This window comes from Pongo pygmaeus, chromosome 16 (assembly GCF_028885625.2).
Source record: "Pongo pygmaeus isolate AG05252 chromosome 16, NHGRI_mPonPyg2-v2.0_pri, whole genome shotgun sequence".
NCBI classification, from domain to species: Eukaryota; Metazoa; Chordata; class Mammalia; order Primates; family Hominidae; genus Pongo; species Pongo pygmaeus.
Window position 1 is genome coordinate 90,420,626 of NC_072389.2, and position 24,098 is coordinate 90,444,723.

The 24,098-nt window shown below is 49.2% G+C and overlaps 1 protein-coding gene across 11 annotated transcripts in view; it reads right to left on the reverse strand.

Annotated features, from left to right (window-relative positions):
• SLC28A1 (solute carrier family 28 member 1) overlaps positions 1-24,098 on the reverse strand; it is a 70,622-nt gene that overhangs the window by 23,360 nt on the left and 23,164 nt on the right. For 9 of the 11 annotated variants that reach the window (XR_008494104.2, XR_010123998.1, XR_008494105.2 and 6 more), the window contains 5 exons: positions 23,280-23,393; positions 20,245-20,322; positions 10,443-10,523; positions 8,225-8,305; positions 5,160-5,285 (listed from right to left, as the gene is read on the reverse strand). Coding sequence is in view for 7 of the 11 variants with exons in the window: in XM_054450989.2 (XP_054306964.1) it covers positions 5,160-5,285; positions 8,225-8,305; positions 10,443-10,523; positions 20,245-20,322; positions 23,280-23,393 (480 nt within the window). In the remaining 4 variants the exon portion in view is untranslated. Of the gene's footprint in view, positions 1-840; positions 1,176-1,440; positions 1,903-5,159; positions 5,286-8,224; positions 8,306-10,442; positions 10,524-20,244; positions 20,323-23,279; positions 23,394-24,098 lie in introns of those variants that run through there. The other 2 variants (XR_008494107.2, XM_054450992.2) reach the window with 2 other exon arrangements.

A 24,098-nucleotide genomic window follows, 5' to 3' on the forward strand; every position in this document is an offset into this window, starting at 1 on the left:
ATTACAGGCACCTGACATCATACCTGGCTAATTTTTGTATTTTTGTAGAGACAGGGTTTCTCCATGTTGCCCAGGCTGGTCTTGAATTCCTGACCTCAGGTGATCCACCTGCCTCGGCCTCCCAAAGTGCTGGAATTACAGGCGTGAGCCACTGCGCCCAGCCATAGCCACATTTTAAAAAGGAAAAAGAAATAGGTTAAATTAATTTTAATAATGTCTTATTTAATTCAATATATCCAAAATATTTTCTTTCCACCCATGTAATCAATATAAAACTATGAATATGGATGACAAAATAAAAATTGAAAATTAATAAAACATCTTAAAATTTTTTCAATACGACTAGCCACATTTCAAGTGCTCAATAGCTATGTGTGTTTGGTGGCTACTGTATAGGACAGTGGAGATCTAGAAATATCCAGATATTAGCAATAGGAGGGATGTGCAGAGAAGGGAACCAGAGATTGAGCAACAAAGTGGTTTTAAGAATCTGGGAGCTTGGATGCCGGGTGCAGTGGCTCATGCCTGTAATCCCAGCAGTTTGGGAGGCAGGTGGATCACCTGAGGTCAGGAGTTCAAGGACAGCCTGGCCAAAATGGTGAAACCCCGTCTCTACTAAAAATACACAAATTAGCTGGGAGTGGTGGCGCATGCCTGTAATCCCAGCTACTTGGGAGGCTGAGGCAGGAGAATTGCTTGAACCTGGGAGATGGAGGTTATAGTGAGCTGAGATCAAGCCACTGCACTCCAGCCTGGGCAACAGAGGGAGACTCTGTCTCAAAAAAAAAAAAAAAAAGAACCTGGGAGCTTGAAGGAAAGGGCAAGAGAGACCCTTCTGGGATTCAGGGGCTGAGGGCAGAGCCAAAGATACTGAGGAACTGACTGGGGAAGGAAGTTAGAGGGAGTGGAGTACAGGGCTGGTGCAGTGACTGTCATGAGCCAGGTGGGGGCAGAAGAGAGCTGCTCTGGAGACAAGACGGGCAGATCCAGAGATTGAAGGGAAGGAAGGTTTGTTAGGTGCTTTTCCTCTGGGCCAGCTATAGTTTGAAGTCTGGTTTGAGGTCTGGTTTGAAGTCTGGCTGCCCCTGCTCATTCTGTGCAGCTAAAGGGAAGTGGGTACCCAGGCCCTGTCAATGGGGAAGCCAGACTGCCCAGGGCTGGGCCTGGACTTTTGCCTGAGAAAGGGAAGAAAAGAGGGCTGAGTTTTAAGCCAGGTTGTGGAAATGGGCGAGCATTCTTCCAGGGTTTAAGTTCTAAGTAATGACTAGGAAGAACACCAGGGTTATTCTTTTCGTTGGCTAAGGGGACCAGAACAAGGTTAAGACATTTAAAGCTCTAAGTTCTGAAAATATTATGGCATCCCCTCACCCAACATCCTGCCATGAAAAAAAAATTTCAGGAACAAAGTTTAGGGTTTCCATTTTTGAAATATCAAATTCCTTCTGTTGGGACTCTGAAAACACAACCTAGAATGAAGGGCTCAGAAGCAGCCTCAGAAGAAGTTTTTCTCTCCTGCCCTCCCATTTCTCAGTCCAATTCTCCTTCAAGCCTAGCCATAAAAACTAGAATTCCCCTTCTCTAAGTCAGGGCACAGAGACCAGAAGCCCTTTTCCCCAAAGCCAGCCATAAAGCCTAAAAACATTGCTCTAACTTCCCTCTGCCTTTCTGGGTAAAAAGTGGCAATAGAGAAATTAAATTATCTGACCTACCTTGTTTGACTGTAGGTCATAAGACTCCCCCTTCCAGAGAGGATCTTGCCCCATACCCAGAAGGAAGAAATGCTCAGAGAGGCCAAGAAGAGTCTACACAGACAGGCTTTGCTGTTTTTCCTCCATCCGTGGATTAGTATTAGATCACACTCTGTTTGTCCAATTCTATGTGGCCGTCCATACTTTGTTGAACCTGAGCATTAAAATGGACAATTTTCCCTGTATCTTTGGGTCTTCATTCTGAAGGCTGCCGTGTGTATACATTAAATAAATTTGTGTGCCTTTCGCCTGTTAATCTCCCTTTTGTGAGCTGATTTTTCAGTAAAACTTCAGAGGGCGTAGGGGAAATTTTCCCTTGGCCCCTACACTTCCAAAAACAATTGGTGGTGGGGTGGATGGGTGCGCCAGTTTTAATGAGCCCTTTCTAGGCCTCAGCAAGACAGGTGCAAACCAGATGACAGTCTCTAGAATTCTAGATGGGAGGGTGCCAGGCCAGAAACCAAAGCCCCTGAGCCCAAGGGGACTTCTTGAAAAGTCACGCAACAGCCAGCCCTGCCCAGACAGCTCTGTGGGATGTAGAGCTGAGCTTCTTGGTGTGGTCCAGGCGTCCGGAGTGAAAGAGAGATGGAGGGGCAGGCTGGCTGTTTGTTCACCCATCTCTCATCATCCCCAGGGACAGAGATGAGAGAGACAGGTGGAATCTGGGACTAAAGAAGTAGACAGTGTAGATCATTTTCTGGTCACCGCCCACCACTCCCCCGACACACACACACACACACACACACACACACACACACACACACACACACACACACCATCCAGAGAGTCTGGGGGTCAGGCGAAGGCAGGGCAGGGTCAATCTCCAAATCAACACACACAGGCCACCACGCTCTCATGCTGAATGCTACCACCTTGTGTGGAGCAACTTACCCAGCTCATGACTGTACTGCTGGGCATTTAGGCTGTCCAGTTTTCTTGCTTTTGCAAATGTTGAAATTTTGCATTTCTTGAACACTTGTGAGAATATCCCTATATCACAATTTTTCTAGCTGGATCAAAGGGAAAGAGTATTTTTAAAGTGATTGAAGCTGGATGCAGTGGCTCATGCCTGTAATCCTAATATTTTGGGAGGCCAAGGCAGGAGGATTGCTTGAGCCCAGGAGTTTAAGACCAGCCTGAGCAACATAGCAAGATCCCATCTCTCCCATCTCTACCAAAAAAAAAAAAAAAAATAGCCAGGGGTGGTGGTGCACGTATGTAGTCCCAGCTACTCAGGAGGCTGAGGTGGGAGGATTGCTTGAGTCCAGCAGTTTGAGGCTATGGTGAGCTGTGATTGCACCACTGTGCTCCAGCTTGAGTAACAGAGGGAAACTCTATCTCAATATATATATATAAATACATGTTGGTGTCATGTGGAGAGTTAAAAAAGAAAAAATTAATATTTTTAAGTGCTCTATATAATAAAAATATAATTTATTATATAAATAAAAAATTTAAAAGTGATATATGATAAAATAATAAAATATTATATATATAAAATAAAATAAATAAAAAATAAATAGACTGATAGGCATTCACCAAAAACGTTACAGTAAATTAAACTCTTACCATGAGTGGGTGAGTACCACACACTCTTGCCATTTGGAGGCACGTAAAGGGTTGCATATCACTTAGAAGAAAGATAAGTTATTATGGCTTTAATTCCTTTGAACATCAGTGAGCTTGAATACCTTTTTATAATTTATGAACTATTTTTTCCTGATCAATGATTCTCATCTTTTATTAAAAAAAAAAAAAGAGAGAAAGTATGTGAGTACTCAGGTGTATATACCTAAAAGACTACTTACACAGAAAGGTTTGGAATGACATTTAGGTCAGTGGTCTCAAATTGGGCAAGCATCAGAATCACCTGCGAGGCCTGTTGCACTGCAGTATGCTGGTCCCACCCCCAGCATTTCTTTTCTTTTTTTTTTTTTTTTTTCCGAGACACAGTCTCACTCTGCTGCTCAGGCTACTGTGCAGTGGTGCGATCTCAGTTCACTGCAACCTCCGCCTCCCAGTTTCAAGTGATTCTCCTGCTTCAGCCTCCCAAGCAGCTAGGATTACAAGCACCCACCACCACGGCCAGCTATTTTTTTTGTATTTTTAGTAGAGATGAGATTTCGCCATGTTGGCCGGGCTGCTCTCAAATTCCTGACCTCAGGTGATCCACCCGCCTTGGCCTCCCTCGTCGTTTCTGATTCAGCAGGTCTAGGGTGGGCCCAAGAATTTGCATTTCTAACAAGTTCGCAGGTGATGCTGACAATGCTGGTCCATGGACCCCACTTTCAGAATAGGTGTTCTAAGCTATTAAAAGCAGTTACCAGGCCAGGCGCGGTGGCTCATGCCTGTAACCCCAGCACTATGGGAGGCTGAGGTGGGCAGATCACAAGGTCAGGAGTTCGAGACCATCCTGGCCAACATGGTGAAACTCTGTCTCTACTAAAAATACAAAAAAAAAAAAAATTAGCTGGGTGTGGTGGGGCGTGCTACTCAGGACACTGAGGCAGGAGAAATGCTTGAACCAGGGAGCTGGAGGTTGCAGTCAGCCAAGATTGCGCCGCTGCACTTCAGCCTGGCAACAGAGCAAGACTCCGTCTCAAAAAAAAAAAAAAAAAAAAAAATTTAATAAAAAACAAAAAAATAAAAGCAGTTACCCGTGGGAAGTGGGGTTAAGAGATTTAAAAACTTATTTGTTTCTGCAATAAGCAAGAATTTCTTTGATCATTAAGGAAATAAATTTGAGACCTTTGAAGATTTGCCTGTGAAAGCACAAATGTGAAAGCACAAGGTGTTTTACAAATGTAAAGCATTATTACTGGGCGTTTTGTGAGGGATGCATTTGAGAATTCCCCTCTGCCCGCCATGCAGTAACATTGTGATTGCTTTAAGGGCCTAATTCACACCACTGGAATTTGACCTACAAATGCTTTGTGCTTTGTAAACTGCGCAGGCAATAATTTAGGAGCAGAGGCAGGACTTGAGCCAGAAAGAGTGTGGAGAAGGGGAGGAGGGAAGGAGTAGGATGGATCTCTAGGGACAGCCCAGGTGTGAGACTGGAGAAATGAGCACGAATTTTGGAGTCAGACAGATCTGGGTTTGGCATCTCACTTACTCTGGAGCCTCAATTTTCTCATCTGGAAAATGGGGATATTAAAACACCTAGCATACTGCCTGGTACCTAGTATGCACTCAGCAAATGGAACACCGGGAAGTTTTGCCCCAGGTGGCCATGCACAAAGCCTGAGCAAATGGTCCAGCCCACCGGGCTCAGGGGAAGCCACTCCTCTTGCCAGCACAGCAGGCCCAAGAGAGAAGATCCGAGGGCTGCTCTGGCCAGGAGCTGTGTGGGGCTCCCACAAAGATGGGCTTCAGTTCCTCAACACAGCCAAGCAGGAGGGCTCTACCTACCCCAAAGGAGATGTAGGCGCCCAGCAGGCTGCCAGCAATGGTGGCGTAACCTCCGGTCATGACAACGTGGACTTCAGAGAGTGTCATGTCTGCCAAGTAGGGCCGGATCAGTAATGGAGCCTCGGTCTGCAAACAGAAAAGATGTCAGAAAAGTAGGGTGGGGGTGGTTGGGCACACCCTCCCCCTCCACAGGTCACAGTGAGTGCCGGGGAGTCCCACGGTAAGAGGCAGCAGGATGGGGTAAGGACCAGGGTCTGTACTTGGCTGAGCCTCTCTGAACCTCAGCATTGTCTACCTCTGCAGAAGGACCCCCATCCCTCCCTCCCAGCCTGACAATGCTCCCCTGTGTCGATGGTCTGCCACGTGCCAGGCACCCCGCTAAGCACATCACCTTTGTTACTCACAACCTTCTGAGACAGAATTGGGCATCTCCATTTTCCAGGAGAGCAAAAGAGGTTCCTAGGGGTTCCAGGAATGACTCCTGTTCATGTAAAGGGATGGGAAGCAGGTCCTGCTGCAGGCCCAAGCTCTCTGGCAGCCACAGTGGTGGCCGAAAAGAAAGGAGCTTGGGCATTGGATGAGGGGTGCATTTCTGGGCATCTGGGCAGCCCGAAGCCCTTCATTACTCACTCAGTAACTAGTTATTGAGCACCTACTGTGTTCCAGGCACTGTTCTATAGAATAGGAACATGGGGTCAACAGGATAAAGTCCCTGTCTTCATGGGGCTTATATCCTGGGAGCAGTGGAGGGCAGGAGGGGGGCTTTAGCAGGTGGTGGGAGGATACAGATAATCAACAAGGAACCAAGCAGGTAAGCAATGTCATTTTAGACAGTGATGAAAGCTATGAAGATATGTGTGAGAATGCCTACTGGTTAGGGGTGTTTAAAACTGAGTAGGCCAGGCACGGTGGCTCACATCTGTAATCCAAGCACTTTGGGAGGCTGAGGTGGTGGGATCACCTGAGGTCAGGAGTTCCTGACCAGCCTGGCCAACATGGTGAAACCCCGTCTCAATTAAAAATACAAAAATTAGCCAGGCATGGTGACACATGTCGGTAATCCCAGCTACTAGGGAGGCTAAGGCACGAGAATCGCTTGAACCCGGGAGGTGGAGGTTGCAGTGAGCCAAAGATTGTGCCACTGCGCTCCAGCCTAGGTGACAGAGTGAGACTCCATCCCAGAAAACAAAAACAAAGAAACCGAGAAATCGGCAAAGGCCTCTCTGAGGAGGTGACATTAGGTTAGGGTTGGCTGAGACCTGAAGGAGCCAGTGACGTGGTTTGATAGCACAGCATTCCAGGCAAGCGAACAGCAGAGGGCCTAAGGCAGCAAGAAGCTCTGCAAGGTCCAAAAGCCATAGCAGTCAGCATGTCTGCTGCAGATGGGCGCGGAGGAGCTGCCTGAGACACAGGCAGAAGGGGCAGGTGCGCCACCGAGGGGCTGGGAAGCCAGGGTGAGGGGCGCACTTGCTTAGGCGGGAGTGGAATGATCTGCTTTGTGTGTTTGAAGGGTCACTTGGGTGTATGAGTGGAGGACGGATAGTACGGGAAGGAAGAAGAGGTAGGAGGAGACGGCGGTGTCCAGGTGAGAGGCAGGTGGCCCAGGCAGTGGGGGGTTGTAGATGGGCCACAGAGGCAGTGCTGTGGGAATGCTGATAGACTGGATGCCGCAGTGGGGGAAGCGGAGGAAGGCAGGGCAGCTCTTCCAGCTCCGTCTGAACCATCCTGTGGAAGATGTTCCCACTTGCCGAGAGGGGAAGGGCTTGAGAGGGGCAGGGGTGATGAGGGAGGGGAGCAACAGTTCTGGTTTTTGGACTTAGCGTCTTAATGTGAGACACCCCTTAGATCTCCAAGTGTACGGTCAAGGGGCCAGTTGACCTGTCAGTCCTGAGTTCATGGGAGATCAGGACTGCAGAGCAGGACCTGGGAGACATTTAAAGCGTTTAAAGCCATGGGGCAAATGTGATCCTGCAGGGAGGGAGTGTGGATGGACAAGAGGAGAGGGCCCAGGCCTGCCACATGTAGAGAGGTTGAAATGATGCCACTGACCCCTGAAGGCTCCCCATTCCCCGCTCTTGGGGGAAATGAGGCGTAGACCTCGGCATCTAGGTCAGCTTAATCAACAGCTTGTCCAAAGTGAATTCACCTTGGCAGCGCTTCACATCGCCCAATGTCACCTTCACCTACATATTTTCCCAGCAAAACACATGGAACACATTTGCAGCCTTTCATATAAAATAACTGCTTTGCATTTTAATAGTGTTTTCCTCTTTTGCCTCATTTTGAATACCTTAAGGGATTTTTTTGACAATTTATCTGAGAGCATGTCTATCTTCATCGGCTAAAAACAAGACAAAACTAAACAAAAAATAACCAGAACAAAAACTTTCAAATCAACACACATGCACCATAGCAAAAAAGATAAAAATATTCTCCAAAGTTTCCTAAACTGTCCAGTGAAATATGGAATCTTTTGACCAGTGTGTCTCTTGGTGACTCAAACATTAGGCAGATGGGCCAGGACAGGCCTTGGCAGAGTCTCCAGAGGGCCATCCTCAGGGGGATCAGGCTTTCTGAAAGGGACTCAGCACCGAGGGTGCTTTCAGAGTCACATTTACTTTGGAAAACACATTTTAAGAAAGAGGGAGAAAAGAAAAGACAAAATGATGCAGCGGAAAAAACTCTGACCAGAAAGAAGAAAACCAGGATTTGAAGCTGTGGCTTATATGTGTGGGATCTTGGTCAAGGGATTCCCATCCCCTGAGCCTGTTTCCTCATGTGTAAAATGAGAAACTAGACTCCATCTGTAGGATTTGTGAGTCTTTGGGCTGATGAAGACCGCCTAGGGCTAGAGTGGTAAGAGAAGCCAGACAGATGACATCCTCCCTGGCATGACACAGGCATCCCCCAAACAGAGTATCCCTGGGGCAGCAGACTTTGATGACCCTGGGAGAAGGTTCAAATGGCTCTTCCTTGGACTGAATCAGAGCTCTGGGGATCCAGGGAAACTGCGCTCTTTGGGGAAGCTGCTGATGAGCATGAGAGTAGGAGGCTGCCATACACACCTGGCTCACAAAGATGTTTCCAGCCACACTCAGGGTCTCAGTGGCTGTGGTGCCCATGGTGACTTGCATCAGCCAGGCAATCTAGAAGGAAGCAGAGTGTTCTTTGTGGGCTGACATCAGCAAACCCCAGAGTCAGAGGGGGCTGGAGTGGAAGACCTTACCCACCTTCCTCCCAACTCCCAGCCCAGTGTAGGACCCCTTCATCTACATTTTCCCAAAAGGCCCATTCATCTTCTTCTTCCACACCTTCATTGATGGGGGCTTACCCCTTCCCAAGGCCACTCATTTCACCATAGGAATGCAGAAAGGAATTCCTGGCCAAATATATTTGAGAATTGTGAATTGCACACACACACACACACACACACACACGCACCCCTTGGAGATTACCAATACACGTTAGCTTAGTAAAGCCTCTGAGAAGTCCTGCATTAAGCCTGTTTAAATTTACATAGCATAATGTCTAGCCTAGTTTCCCTAAATTATTTGACCATGGGATTAGGCTACCTTTGCCTGGTAACATTTACTAACATGCTGTGGAACTAGAGTTTTGTGGAAAAGGTTTTGGGAAACACTGTATTAGAAAGCTTTTTTCTTTTCTTTTCTTAGAGATGAGGTTTCACTATGTTGGCCAGACTGGTCTCGAACTCCTGACCTTAGGTGATCCATCTGCCTTGGCCTCCCAAAGTGCTGGGATTACAGGCGTGAGCCATCATGCCCAACTAGAAAGCTCTTCTTTTTAATCAAGATGAAATCTGCTTCCCTGGAATTCTCTCCACTGCTGGTGCCTCTCAGGTTGCCCTTTCCCTAATCTCTCTTCTGTAAGTATTTGGAGACAACTATCCTCCCCTAACTTCCTCTTCTCCAAGCTGCTCATTCCTTATTCCTTCAACCATTTTGTAGAGGTTATGGTTTCAATCCCTTTCACTCTCCTGCTTCTAGTTCAGTTTATCATGTCCTCTTGGTTGAACACAGTCTCCAGGTGTGGGGAGAATCACCTCCTTTATGCTATGCTGTGTGTGCTCTTAACATAACTGCTATGGTTTGAATATCCCCACCTAAACTCATGTTGAAATTTGATTGCCAAATAAAATACATATATATATTTGATTGCCATTGTAACGATGTTGAGAGGCATGACCTTGAGGAGGTGATTAGGGCATGAAGGATCTGCCCTCATGAATGGATTAATGCTGTTATTGCAGGAGTAGTTTGGTTATCATGGGAGTGAACTCCTGATAAAAAGGATAAGTTTGGCCCTCATCTCTCTGTGTCTTGTGTGCTCACTTCTGCCTTCTGCCCTTCCACCACGTTATGATACAGCAAGAAGGCCCTTACCAGATGTCAGTGCCATGCTCTTGGCCTTCCCAGGCAAGGTTTCAATCTTGAAACCATACCCTCTATTTGGCCATGAGCCAAATAAATGTCTTTTCTTTATAAATTACCCAGTCTGTGATATTGTGTTATAGCAACAGAAAATGAACAAAGATAATAACCACAGGTTGTTTTTGCATTTCTGGAAGCTATCTGATGTTGCTGATTTATTCTGAGCTCAATCAGCTAAAACCTTGGAATCTTTTGCCAAGTCCAATGCTATCTGTTGCTGTCCAATGCTATCTCCTACATCCTGGTTTTGTGCAGCAGATTTTATGAACATAAGCACAGGATCTGACATTTATACCAGCTAAGTCTGGCCAATATGGTCCACTGCTACAGTCTCTCAATATCTTTTCGGTATAAATTATTTTCTTCGCTCTACACCTTTTCAGTGCCGCCTCAAAACTGCAACCTTTCCTCCAGCAAAGACCACATTAGACTTTGGTGCTATTTCTCTTTAGTATCATGACAGGAGACCCTGGGAAAGGATATTTGGTCAGCACTAGATTCTGTGAGGGTGAAGATCCTGGAAGCAGGGGATTCAGGGAAGGTATGGACCTCAGGAGCAAAGGATTCTAGGAAGGTGTGAACTCTAAGAGTAGGGGATTCTGGGAAGGTATGGGCCTCAGGAGCAAGGGATTCCAGAAAGGTGTGGAACTTGGGAGCTGGGGATTCTGGGAAGGTGGAGGCGCTGGGAAAAGGGGATTCTGGAAGGGTGTGGGCTTGGGGAGCAGTGTATTTGGGGAGGTTTGGGCTCTGGGAGCAAGGTATTCTGGGAGAGTGTGAACCCTGTGAGCTGGTGACTTTGGGAGAGCCCTGGCCCTGGGCACCAGGAACTTACCTTCAGGATCACCCACTGCATGAGGCCCACGTGGTAGAGAATCGATATGACACAGCTGAAGAAGACAATGATGGGCAGAACCTGCCGGGAAGGAGATCATAGGACCGCAGGTTAGAGGCAGGCAGGCTGCAGGGTGCCAGGTGGGGCCCAGGAGACCCCAGATAGCCCACTCCATCCCAGGCCTTGCCACTCAGATGCCTGACAGGATCTGGGAAGATGCTCTGAGATCAGTGCATGAAGTCCCAGGGTTCCACATGCAGGGCCTCTTTGGAGGCAGCCTTGTCCTCTCGGCTCCCCTCTAAATAGTGACCTACCACCAGACCATCCCCTCTCCTCAGCACAGGTAGGCCTGTGCTGTGGTAGGGTGGGGCCTGAGTGCACCACTTTTATCTCCTGCTTCTTTGTCTCTAAAATGCAAGTAAAATGCCCACATCTGAGGGTCGTTGTGAAGGTGGCAGTGTGCACCTTTCTCCATGAGCTCAATCCTTGGCCTCAGACTCTGGCCTTAACCTCCCTCTCATGCTTTGGGCCTGAATGAAGGGACCCTCATCATTTTGGTGCTCCACTTCCGCTCAGCACCAACAGGCTCAGAATTAGGCTTATCCCAGACCTGAGCCAGCATCTCCTCCCATCACCCCATTTCCTATTATTAGTACCAGGCTTAACACTCCTCTTCCTTCACTCCAAGCTCACCCATTCTCCCTTCAGAATTTCTCTCACACCCATTCCCTCCTTTCCAGGCCCATGGAAAAGGAGGTTGCTTTTCTGCACGCTGGTCTTTCTTTACTGTAGTCTGATGTTTAATAACAAACTGGCAAAAAATGGAGAGATCTTTTAGTGGAAGACTAGTTTCATCACCTAGGATACAGACATACGCTAGTGCACTAAAGGTCAGGAAACAAGAATGCAGAAGCTCTCTATGGGCAGCTGTGGACTGATTTCCAAGATATGTTGTTAAATGAAAAAAGACAAGGTGTACCACAAGAGTGTACGCTATGCTGTTATGTGGGTTTAAAAAGGGGGTGGGGGGTAGCTGTGCATGGTGGCACATGTCTATAGTCCCAGCTACTCAGGAGACTGAGGCAAGAGGATTGCTCGAGCCCAGGAGTTCAAGGCCAGGCTGGGCAACATAGTAAGGTCCCCTACCTCTCCAAAAGCATGTGTGTGAGGGGCATTGTGTGTGATCTTGTATGGGCGCAGGAATCATTAGAAGGATGTGCAAGAGGCCAACAACAGCAGGTGCCTTGGGGAGGGAACTGGGTGCCTTGGGGGCCAGGGATGAGAGGAAGGTTTCTTTTTTACCTTATACCCTTTTGTGTTGGAATGTTTGCTCTATTCTGTGTCCTGTGTTCCCAACAGTTTAAAATAGTCACGTAGAACTGGTGATAGCATGGAAGCATTCTTATGCTACAATGTTAAATGGGAAAATTAGAATATTAAAATTATAGAAAGAAGCACTCCCAAATAGTCAAAGGACTTGTTTCTATGTGCTGGGGCTATGGAAATGTTGTTTTCTTTTTTCTTTATTTCTGAATTTCTCATCTGTTCCTACTTTTTTTTTTTTTTTTTTTTTTTTGAGACAGAATCTCACTCTGTTGCCAGGCTGGAGTGCAGTGGTATGATCTCGGCTCACTACAGCCTCCGCCTCCTGGGTTCAAGTGATTCTCCTGCCTCAGCCTCCCAAGTAGCTGGGATTACAGGCACTTGCGGCCACACCGAGCTAATTTTTGTATTTTTAGTAGAGAGAAGGTTTCACTATGTTGGCCAGGCTGGTCTCAAACTCCTGACCTCAAGTAATCTGCCTGCCCCATTCTCCCAAAGTGCTGAGATTACAGGCGTGAACCACCGCGCCCAGTTGTTCCTATAATTTTCAATAATAGGTGGACATTTCTCAAGGGAAGGAGCATAGGCAGGAGAGATTTGTGGGAAGATCAGTTTGGCTTTGAACTTTGGATTTGAGATGCCTGTGGAATATCAAGTGGGCAGCTGGATAAAAGGGTTAGGGAGATCTGGGCCAGGCTTTGGCTTGGGGCTCTTTCATAAGAAGTACAGGTTGGCCCAGCATGGTGGTTCATGCCTGTAATCCCAGCACTTTGGGAGGCCGAGGCAGGAGGATTGCTTGAGCTCAGGAGTTTGAGACCAGCCTAGGAAACAAAGCAAGGCCCCCATCTCTACACACACAAAATTGTTTTTTAATAGCTAGGTATGGTGGTGCACACATCTGGTTCCAACTGCTCTGGAGGCTGAAGCGGGAGGATTACTGGATTCCAGGAGTTCTAGGCTGCAGTGAGTCATGATCATAGCACTGCACTACAGCCCAGACAACAGAGCAAGACCCCATGTCAAAAAAAAAAAAGGCCAGGCATGGTGGCTCACACCTGTAATCCCAGCACTTTGGGAGGCCGAGGCGGGTGGATCATTTGAGGCCAGGAATTCGAGACCAGCCTGGCCAACATGGTGAAACCCCGTCTCTACTAAAAACAGAAAAAAAGAAGCCAGGCTTAGTGGCGGGAGCCTGTAATCCCAGCTACTCGGGAGGCTGAGGCCTGAGAATCGCCTGAACCCGGGAGACGGAGGTTGCAGTGAGCCGACATCATCCCACTGCACTCCAGCCTGGGGGACAGAGTAAGACCCTGTCTAAAAAAATAAGAAGAAGAAGAAGAAGAACAACAACAACAGGTTGAGGTGGCTGGTGGATGCAATTCACTGCAGAAATCACCCTGAGTGAGAAGAGCAGGGCCTAAGGATAGGGCCCTGTGGTCAGTGTGTCATTAAAGGGTGAGAGGGGAAGGAGGAGCCTGTGAAGGAGACAAAGAAATGGCCAAGGGCTGGAGGACGGCCAGGAGAGGGACAGGATGGAAACCGAGGGGCAGCTTTTCAAGAAGGGATAGTCACTAGCAGCTGTGTCAGGGGCATCAGAGAACTCTGGAACGGTAAAGACTGAGCCAGACCCCTGGGACTTAGCAACTTGGAGGCACCCATGATCTAGGTGACAGCAGTGTCAGAGGAAGGGTGGGGACCGAGGCTGATGTCAGTGAGCTAAGGTGGAAGTGGCACATGAAGAAGGAGAGACTGCAAGAATGGACAGCCCTTGCAAGAAGCAGCACTGTGCTCACTGCCGGACACCGGTGAGGGTCCAGAAAGGGCTGCTTTTATTTTTTAAGGAGGGAGAGTCTTGAGCAACCAAATTTAGGCTCTAGTTCAAAGTGAACTAGGATTACAGAATGGACCCTGAAGAGAATGGAGATTCTGCCCGGGCAGCTGGAAGGCAAGCCCTGCTGAGGCCTTTTCTTTCTCCTGTCCCTTCCCAGACCAATGCTGCAGGTTGTATCTGGACTTGCTCTGCTGTCATCTGTCACCAACTTCCTGGTGGTGGGGAAGTCACCTGACAGAGAATACCAGAACTGGCTCAAGAAACCCTTTTCCTGCCCCGTGACTCCTCCTCCTGCCTGGGGCTAGAAACACCTCCAGCACGGGTATGATGACGTCATTCCACCACTCCTGGGACTGAGATGCAGAGAGGGTCACGTACTGTCTAGACTGCTTGTCCAGTGGATCCTGAGAGAGACTGCAGGGCAGCTGGCAGGCCTGCAGGGATGGGCCCATGCCAGGAAGGAGAGTGCCCGGGACATCAGGACCCCACTGCAGCATTGGGACTGTCTCCTGCCAGCAATCAAAAGATTTTCTATCTGTGAGATAGAGAATGGTGGAAGAGAAGCAATGTTTTGGATTAAGTGGGGACTGTCTAGGGAGGGGAGGGGAATGAAAGAGAAAAGAGGTGGCCCCAATTTTCTAAGGTAGGATAGAATACTAAATAAGGTCCCCGTGGCCAATATCATCTTACAGCCCGGGAAACACCTCTGGGGCCTGCAGGATGTGAGATGGCAGAACAGGGCAGCAGCTCGAGGGAGTGCTGCTGTGGAAAGGGGAGGCAAGTGCCATTAAATTCCACTGCGTGCCAACCACGAGGGCCTGTCCTGGGCCAGGTCCCTAATATGTGGGGACTCATCGATCCTCACAGCATCTGTGGTGGATGTAACTGTCGCCACTTCACAAATGGGCACACGGAGGCTGTGAGATCTTGGCTACTCACCCGAGGTCACACACCTGCAAAGAGGCAGATGTACCTCCCAGCCACCATGCAGATTGCCAAGGTCCTGCCATGCCCCTTGGGAGGTTTGCCCTGGGAACAGCCCTGGAGGCTTGTTTCTCTGCCTTCAGGGGCAGCATGCATCCCTGCTGGAAACTGAATGTCTGTGTCCCCCTAAATTCATATATTGAAACCTAATTCCCTAGGTGATGGTATTAGGAGGTGGAGCCTTTGGGGGTGATTAGGTTATGAGGGTGGAGCCCTCATGAATGGGATTAGTGCCCTTATAAAAGAGGCCCCATGCCAGGCACAGTGGCTCACGCCTGTAATCCCAGCATTTTGGGAGGCTGAGGCCAGAGGATCCCTTGAGTTCAGGAGTTCAAGATCAGCCTGGGCAACATAGTGAGACCCTGTCTCTACCAAAATTCAAAAAAATTAGCTGGGCATGGTGGCTTTACCTGCAGTCCCAGCTATTCTGGAGGCTGAGGCAGGAGGATCACTTGAGCCAAGGAGATGGAGGCTGCAGTGAGCAGTGATCACACTACTGCACTCCAGCCTGGGCAACAGAGTGAGATCCTGTCTCAAACAAATAAAAATAAAAAATAAAAGAGGCTCCATAGAGCTCCCTCACCTCTTTTACCACGTGAGGACACAGACGACCAAGTGGGCAGAGAGCAAAGTGGGCCTCAACAGAATTCAACCTTGCAGGGACACTGATCTCAGACTTCCAGCCTCTAGAAGTGTGAGAAATAAATTTCTGTTGCTTGTAACCACCCAGTCTATGGTTTTCATTATGGCCTCCTGGACAGACTAAGGCAGTCCCCTTCAAGGAAGAGCCAAGTAAGTCCTGACCACTGCCTTGTAGAAATGGCTTTGGAGGCTGGTCCTGCTAGTACCATAACTCAAGGAAGAAGCAAATTCTAGCTCTTCTAGGCCAGTGGTTCTTAGCACGTGGACCAGCAGCATCCTCTGAGAATTTGCTAGAAATATTTTGGATTTAATAGGTCTACAGTGGGGCCTGATGTTTGGCCTTTCCAGATGCTGCTGGTGCAGCTGACCTGGACACCACACTCTGACAACCACAGCCCTGCAGCCTAGATTAGAGGCTCTGAGCAAACTTCATCACCTGGGCCAAGAAACAGGCTTTGAAGGCCAGACAAAACCCACTAAGGACACGTCCTGCTCCCTCCTCTCCCTGGAGGAAGCTGAGCCAGGGCTCCTGCTGACTTCCTAAGGCTGTCTGGGCAAACCCTCATGTCTCCAGACCCCAAGGCCTGAGCACTGTCGACAGTGCCCTGTCACCAGCCCCAGGCCACAGTAAGCCACAAAAACCCAAAGCTGGAAGATGCTTGGGGCAGCAGCTGCAGTGCACACTGTACCAGTACCACTGCCAGAAAGTGGAAGGGACTCATCTCCAAGTCCGGAGCAGCTGCATTTCTGGCTGTCCCCTAGCTACGCCTCCTGATTTCCTGTTTGTGCCATCCCTTTGCCCAGAATGGCCTCAGCACTCTGCCCCTCATTCCCATTTCTGCCTGGATCCTGGGTTTTCAACAAGATGCCTCCTGCCTCAGCTGTCCCATCTCCCTTCTTTCAGCCATCCCATCCCAGGCTTCATTTACTTCCCATTCCCTTCACTGAAAACCATGCTCACTAAGGTGACTGGTTACCCCTTAACTACCAAATCCAATGATACCTTTTGGTCCTTATTTGATCTTTGTGTGTGTGTGTGTGTGTGTGCACGTATGTGCAAAATTTGGCACTGTTGACCACCGGGGATTGCAGAGTCTACATCAGACATCCCGAAACTCTCAGGAGATGAAGACATTTTCCTTGACCCTAGGGGTTCCTCCAAAGAAAATCTGAGCAGCACTGCTGAGCTTAGCAGTGGGTGCTTGTTCCAGAGGCTAGAACAATAGTGAAAGAATGAGAGTCTGCTCCCGGGTCAGCCAGACCCAGGGGAGTACGATCACGCGGGTGGAAAATTACTAGAAGGGAGACGGCGCCAAGGTGGAATGACTAATCCAGCTGATACAGCCAAGGGGTGACTGCCACGTCCACTGCGCTGGACTCCAGGCCCAGGGCAGGCTGAGGGCTGAAGAAGCCCCAGGGAGAGACTTTACCTCCCCCCATAAGAGAGCAGCTGGACCATGGCCCAGCAGGAAGCAGCTTGGATTCTGAAAATCTGAATGAGCTCAGAGAAGACTTCCCCAGACTGAACTTGGCCAAAGGCCTTGGACTAGGTCTGTATGATTCATAGAAAGAACAGAGAGAACTTCCTGAGTCTTGAGTTCAGCTCAGCATTCAACAAAACCACCCCTACCTTGAGGGCAAATCCCAAGCATATGTGTGGGATATAGGGGAGAGGGGAAGGCTGGATAAAATGTTGTGATTAGTGAGAAAGAGAATTCTGTGGCCACAGAGCATTTATCCTAGTCTTCCTTCCTCTTTCCCGGCATTGCTAAGGATGGTGCATCAGCCAATACACTGTCCAGGAATTTGTCCAGCGGACAGGGCCTACCAGGGGCCAGGAAACTGCTAGTGTTTCTCTGGGAAATGCTGAGGCTGGTTAACGATAAACCCACCTCACTATTGTTTTTGTCTTAACTGAACATTCAACTTCAAAGTTTTTTGCTACCACTGATACATTTTTATTTTCTTCTTCTTCTTCTTTTTTTTTTTTGAGATGGAGTCTCACTCTGTTGCCTGGGCTGGAGTGCAGTGGTGCGATCTCCGCTCACTGCAACCTCCATCTCCCGGGTTCAAGTCATTCTCCTGCCTCAGCCTCCTGAGTAGCTGGAATTACAAGTGCCCGCCACCACGCCTGGCTAATTTTTGTATTTTTAGTAGAGATGGGGTTTCACATTGGTCAGGCTGGCCTCAAACTCCTGAACTCAAGTGATCGAACCACTTCAGCCTCCCAAAGTACTGGGATTACAGGCATGAGCCACCAGGCCCAGCCTAACGGATACATTTTTAACTGATCATTTTTGTTATTCAGAGTGCTTTTTGTATTTGGAGGAGAGACACGAGGCCGTTGATTTCTGCTGATAGTATGAGGAAGAATACATCCCTTAACCAGAAGTCCAGTGGAGGGGTTCTAGCTCTGGCTCTGCCCTAACTCACTGTGCCATTGCAGCCAGCTCCTCTCTGGGGCTTGGCTGGACCATCAGTAATACAAAAGGGAGGCCCAAACACCACTGAGCTCCCTCGTGGTACCAACGGTCAAGGAATCCATGATTCTAAAGGGTGATTCGGGGAGAGATGCAAGCAGCAGGTGTGCACACATCCTTCCAGAGAGGGAGGCAGGCTGGGAGGAGACATAGCTAATGTGGCCAGGGGGCAGACACAGAGGCAAGCCCAGCAATGACGCAGGAGAGACGCGGGCCAGTGGTGGGTGGGGGAAGGTGCTCCGGCTGACAGCAGCTGCGTGGCCCGCCCAGCACCTCTTCCTCTGCTTTTTGGCTAACAAGGCTTTAATTTCCCTTTGGGAAACAGCTTACCTGTCCATCCACTGAACTCTGCCCTGCACTGTGGACACGCCAGCACGTTCTCACCTCCATGCTTTGCCTATGCCATTTCCTCTTCCTGCCTAGCTCAGTGTGTCCAAATCTCTTCTGTCCTAAACTCCACGTCAAATGCCACCTCCACAAGGAGTCTCCCTCACGGTCTCTTGTTAGAAGAATCTCTCCTTATAGGCACTCCTTAGGCCCCTCCATTACTGCACTTGAACGCAGCTGCCTGGGAAGGTTGAACTGCAGAGTGTTGGGTGTGCGTGTTTTTGTTTTGTTTTGTTGAGATGGAGTTTCGCTCTTGTTGCCCAGGCTGGAGTGCAATGGCACGATCTCAGCTCACTGCAACCTCTGCCTCCTGGGTTCAAGCGGTTCTCCTGCCTCAGCCTCTCAAGTAGCTGGGATTACAGGCATGCACCACCACACCTGGCTAATTTTGTATTTTTAGTAGAGACGGGGTTTCTCCATGTTGGTCAGGCTGGTCTCAAACTCCCAACCTCAAGTGATCCGCCTGCCTCAGCCTCCCAAAGTGCTAGGATTACAGGCATGAGCCACCGCGCCCGGCTGAGTGTGTGTGTTTTAAGGTGTAAGAAGCTGCGGGAGCCTCCCTGCCTGGGTGGACGCCAGAAGTCACCCTGAAGCAGACTTTACTGGTCTTTTCTGAAACCTTGGGTACCCCCGCATTTGTTATGCAAAGGTAAGGGAGCAGCCGCTCGTTACCCTAAAGGAATATGGTATTAGGGGCCTTTGCAGGGCTGACATAGGCTCCCCCTCCCAATATTCTCCCTATGCAGAACTGGTCTGAGAAAACATGATGGGCAAATTTGCCCAGGAGGCAAGAAGACTTCAGAGAAGATAGGAACCTGGGCCCCTCCCTTTCCTCCTAGGGCTGACAATGTTAGACTGGACATTCCCTAGGAGTCTGCTGGCACAAGAGACACTAAGGCTCCAAGGGGAACTCACCAGAGATCAGGGTCAGGGTCAGGGGTAGGCAGGAGGGTCTGAACTCATGATCTGGCTCAACACCAGCCCAAAAGTCCATAGCCAAGTCCACGGCTTGGGCCAAAAGTCTCCTGGGTCCAAGACCCCCAGCAGGGTGGGGAGGCTCTGGGAACAGTGGCCAGCATAATGAAAAGCAGCAGAAACCTCTGGAACCTGCACATGGGGTCTTGCATAGCAGCTCCATGGTGATGGTGGTCCTGGATGTACCAGAGTGGGCAGCCCTGATTTCCCTCTCAGTGCCACGCATCAGTGGCAGAAAACTGGGGCCAGCTACTGGGTGAGTGGGGCCCCAGGTCTCTCTCTTCTGCCTGGCAAGGGAGCTTAAGCCTAGAGCAAGCTGGTCTTAGACAACTGGAGTATAAGGCAGGCAGAGGAGGGCTCCACTAGAGTTCTTACTAAACAAGGAAACAGTTAACTGGGCAAGAAAGAATACAACCACAGCTCCACCCAGAACAGTGAAGCGGTCCCACCGGTAGCATCCTCATCCTCCGCACAGGCTGCCCTGTTTTTAAATTAGGGTTGGGGCTTCACCATTAGACAATAAGGTCTTTGAAACAGAACAGTGCCTTTATCTCCATTTCCCCTATAATATTTTGCAGTGCAGTAAATGCACAATAGATTTTTGTTGGAAGAAAGAAAGGAAGGATGGATGGAGGCAGAGAGGGAGAGAAAGTGGGATCGTAGGTCTAGGAGGACACGAAGGAGGGAGCTATTGCAGCGGGACTAGTAAGGGCTGGCTTCCTGGCAGAGGTGGCCTGTGAGGGGCCCTGAAGGAGGAGCGCCTGAGAGGATCATTTGAGCCTAAGCCTTCCTGGAAACTGCTCTTTCTGGGCCCAGAGTGTCTGCAGCACATCAGGGGCTAAGTCTCAGCAGGAGCTGTCCCTATGACCCCTACCCCCACTTCTTGTCCTCAGCTACTCAGTAATTCTATAGTTTGGACGTTCATCTCTAAGAAAAAAACATACAGAAATATCTTACTTTTGCAAATTTTACAAAATATAGCAAAAACATCTCACGAGGTGAACATTGCTGGGCTCCTACCGGGCCTCAGGCTTAAGGTTCACTAACTTCCCAGTATGGCGACCTCTGCCTACAGGACTCCTCCCCTCCACCCGGGCCCCCACCATGCCCAGACTCCCCTCTAGCTGGAGTCGCTGGGTGGTGGCTGCTAAAGGCCTCTGGGACCCTGAGTCAAGCTCACCTGAAAGGCAAAGACATCCTTGACCAGCGCCTCCCCAAACACGAAGCTGGAGCCAGCCTCCGTGTAGCTCAGGAATATCTGAAAGAAAAAAGCAAAACAAACAAAAACAGGCAGTGAGGTGGGAAGGGAGGAGGGAGGAGGGAGGAGGGAGGAAGCAGCAGCCAGAGACAGGAGGGTTGGCCCAGGGACATAGTCCCCCCAGGCCCTTATCCGGGGGGGCACCACCTGGCAAGGTGTGTTAAAGCTGCCGTCACGGGCACTCACTCCTAAGCATATTTGCCAAAGAGACACGTTTTTGGTCAATTTTAAAGACATGCTCTGTAGGCTGGGTGCGGTGGCTCACACCTGTAATCTCAGCACTTTGGGAGGCTGAGGCAGGCGGATCACCTGAGGTCAGGAGTTCAAGACCAGCTTGGCAAACATGGTGAAACCCCATCTCTGCTAAAAATACAAAAATTACCTGAGCGTGGTGGTGGGCGCCTGTAATCCCAGCTACTCGGGAGGCTGAGGCAGGAGAATCGCTTGAACCCGGGAGGCGGAGGTTGCAGTGAGCTGAGATTGTGCCACTGCACTGCAGCCTGGGCAACAGAGCGAGACTCCATCTCAAAAAAAATGAAAAGAAATGCTCTGAGAGTTGTTAGGACAATAAAGAAGAGACAACGGAAGAAGTAACCATGAGACGTGTGAAGAAGGCAGTGCCTCTTGTGCCGCTCAGGCCCCTGACAACCAACGGCAAAGCCTCCCCTCATCTTGTCCCCATCCTGGGCTTGTGACCTTGGAGTCTGAGCCCAGCCATGCTTCTACAGGAGACCTGTGTTATATCCTGAACTTGCAATGTGACTGCAGGGGCAGCAAGTCATTTCTCTCGTTCAGGCCTCAGTGTTCCCATCTATAAAATGGGGACATGACCAGAAAAGCAATTCTCTGTCTTTTCCTCCACACCCTGTACAGTTACTGTCAGCAAGGCCAGCAGGTGTGCACATTCCTGGACCAGCAGGGTTCTCATGCTCCACCCTGCACAGAGCACAGGGAACTGAGAGCTGGTGAGAGGTAGGTGAGTAGATTAACATATTTAACCTATGTCCTTGATGATTTATATTTTTTAAAGTGTTAAAAATACAAAAATTAGCCGGGCGTAGTGGCTCACGCCTATAGTCCCAGCTACTTGGGAGGCTGAGGTGGGAGGATCCCTTGATTCCAGGAGGTCGCGGCTGCAATGAGCTAAGATCACGCCACTGCACTCCAGCCTGAGTGATGGAAGTGAAATCCTGTCTCAAAACTAAACTAAACTAAACTAAACTAAACTAAAATAAAATAAAAGGCCAGCATGGTGGCTCATGCCTATAATCCCAGCACTTTGGGAGGCCAAGGTGGGCAGATTACTTGAGCCCAGGACTTCGAGACCAGCCTTGGCAACATGGTGAAACCCCACCTCTACCAAAAATAGAAAAGTTAGCCAGTCTCATAACCTGGTTTCAAAATAAATAAACAAATAAATAGATTTAAAAAAAATTCTAAGTGTTAAATAAAGGAGACCATTGGTTTGGACTGAGGTCCTGCACTACTCCCAACAGACCAAACCACAATGGAATCACTCATGCTATAAAGTTCCACATCACAAGTCAAAACTAAGCTGTCTTCTGATCTTCCAAAAAATCAGGCGAATGAGACATATAGCCAAATCCCCAAATGCAGCATGACAGGCAGTCCCCTCAGCTTTGACCTTTATAAGGAAAGTGACCTTGAAACAACCAATCTGCTTTTTATTTTCTGTTTCTGCTTTCTTCAGCCCTTCTCTGTCTACAAAGCCAACCTCCTCTGCTCAACTCATTGGAACACTCACTCTATTTTTATAGAATGAGGTGTTGCCTAGTTCTAAAATCACAAATAAAAGCCAATTAAGATCTTTAAACTAAATTTGTTCTAATTTTCTTTTGACAAAAGTAAATCATGATAGTTGCACAAGTGTGCATGAGTTTAATGACACTTAAAAGTGGTTAAAATGGTTGCTTTTATATTATGTATATTTTACCAAAATAAAAAACAGAATTGGCTGGGCACCGTGGCTCAAGGTGAGATCACTTGAGCCCAGGAGTTTGAGACCAGCCTGGGCAACATAGGGAGACCCTGTACCAAAAAAAAAAAAAAAAAAAAAAAGAAAGAAAGGAAGAAAGAAACCATGTTTTAATTAGCTTGGCATGGTGGCTTACACCTGTAGTCCCAGCTACTCAATACTGGGGAGGCTGAGGTGGGAGGATCACTTGAGCCCAGGATGTCAAGGCTGCAGTGAACTGTATCCACACCACTGCACTCAGCCTGGATGTTGGAGCAAGACTGTCTCAACACAAAACAAAATGGGTCCAGGTGTGGTGGCTTACGCCTGTAATCCCAGCACTTTGGGAGGCCGAGGCAAGCGAATCGTCTGAGGTCAGGAGTTCGAGACCAGCCTGGCCAACATGGTGAAACCCTGTCTGTACTAAAAATATAAACATTAGCCAGGCATGGTGGTGGGCGCCTGTAATCCCAGCTGCTGGGCAGGCTGAGGCAAGAGAATTGCTTGAACCAGGGAGATGGAGGTTGCAGTGAGCCAGGATTACGCCACTACACTCCAGCATGGGTGACAAAGCGAGACTCCATCTTGAAAAAAAAAAAAAAAAAAAGAACAAAAATGTATAACTTCAATAAACATTTTTTTTTAAACACACACAGAAGTAAATCATTTGCAGATTTGGGTTTTTTTTTTTTTTAGCACTTTTAACTATTACAATTTCCAAGTCACTGCTGATTGCCGACCCAGCCTCTGAAAAGACTACTCTATTTGGGCCTCAGTACCAGGTGTGAGGGAAGTGGCAGCTGCACTGCCTGGCCCCCAGCTGCCCACCTGGTCTGGGGCCCCAGTCCACCCCACCCTCCCAGTCCACCCCACCCTCCCAGTCCCAAGCCTTCTCTAAGGCCTCACCACCCACTTTTCCCCTGCCAAGTGGCTTCTCCCAGTAACCTAAGATGCTCTGGGCAGCCAGGCCCCACGTACCTACCCGGATCTGCTCGCCCAGCCACTCAAACGCAATGAATCCTGGTTCTGTTCTGATAACGAGGAGTCCAAGTACAAACTGCAGTCCAAGTCCCCAAGACACGGCCCGCCAGGACACCTGCCACCCCACCCAACAGAAAGGTGAGTTCAGCTCCTTGAGGGATGGGCAGGGAGCCGGATGGGGATGAGAGCAGAGGTCATTGGCTTGCCCGGAGGACGGGGCTGGAGCCAGACAGAGTACTTGGCCTGTTGCCAGTGGTCACACCCTCCCTGGGATTCAGAACAGTGAGTAGGGGTGGGCCAAGATTCTAACCAAGAACTCAGGTGAAACCGGACCAGCCTTGGGCATGCCACGGCACTTCGTCTCCTGGTCATCACTGCCAGAGATGTGGCCTGGGGGTCTGGCCTCAGGATCAGCACCAGACTGCTCTGGGCCCAGCTCCTCTCCAGCTCGTGTGAACCCTGTCTGCCTGACCGTCTCCAGTCTCTCCTCCATAGGCAGGGCTCCCAGCCGCCTCAACCCCAACTCTCTCCATGCCCACACCCCACGCCCCTCCCAGCAAACGAGAGCTGGGCTCCTCGGGTTGCTGTTCCTTGATGAGCATTTAATAATTCCTTAGCAGTGAGTCCAAGCTCCTGGGAGGCTTGGCTGTAGCCTGGGGAAGGTTGTAGCCACACTGTGAAACAGGGAGGGATCTTATGCTACGGAGGCAGAGAGAGAGAAGGTTCCATCTGCCCATGGCAGGGCCCTCCCAAACGGGTGCGTGGCTGCCTGAGTACACATCAGAATTCAGTCTACATCAGAATTTAGTACACATCAGAA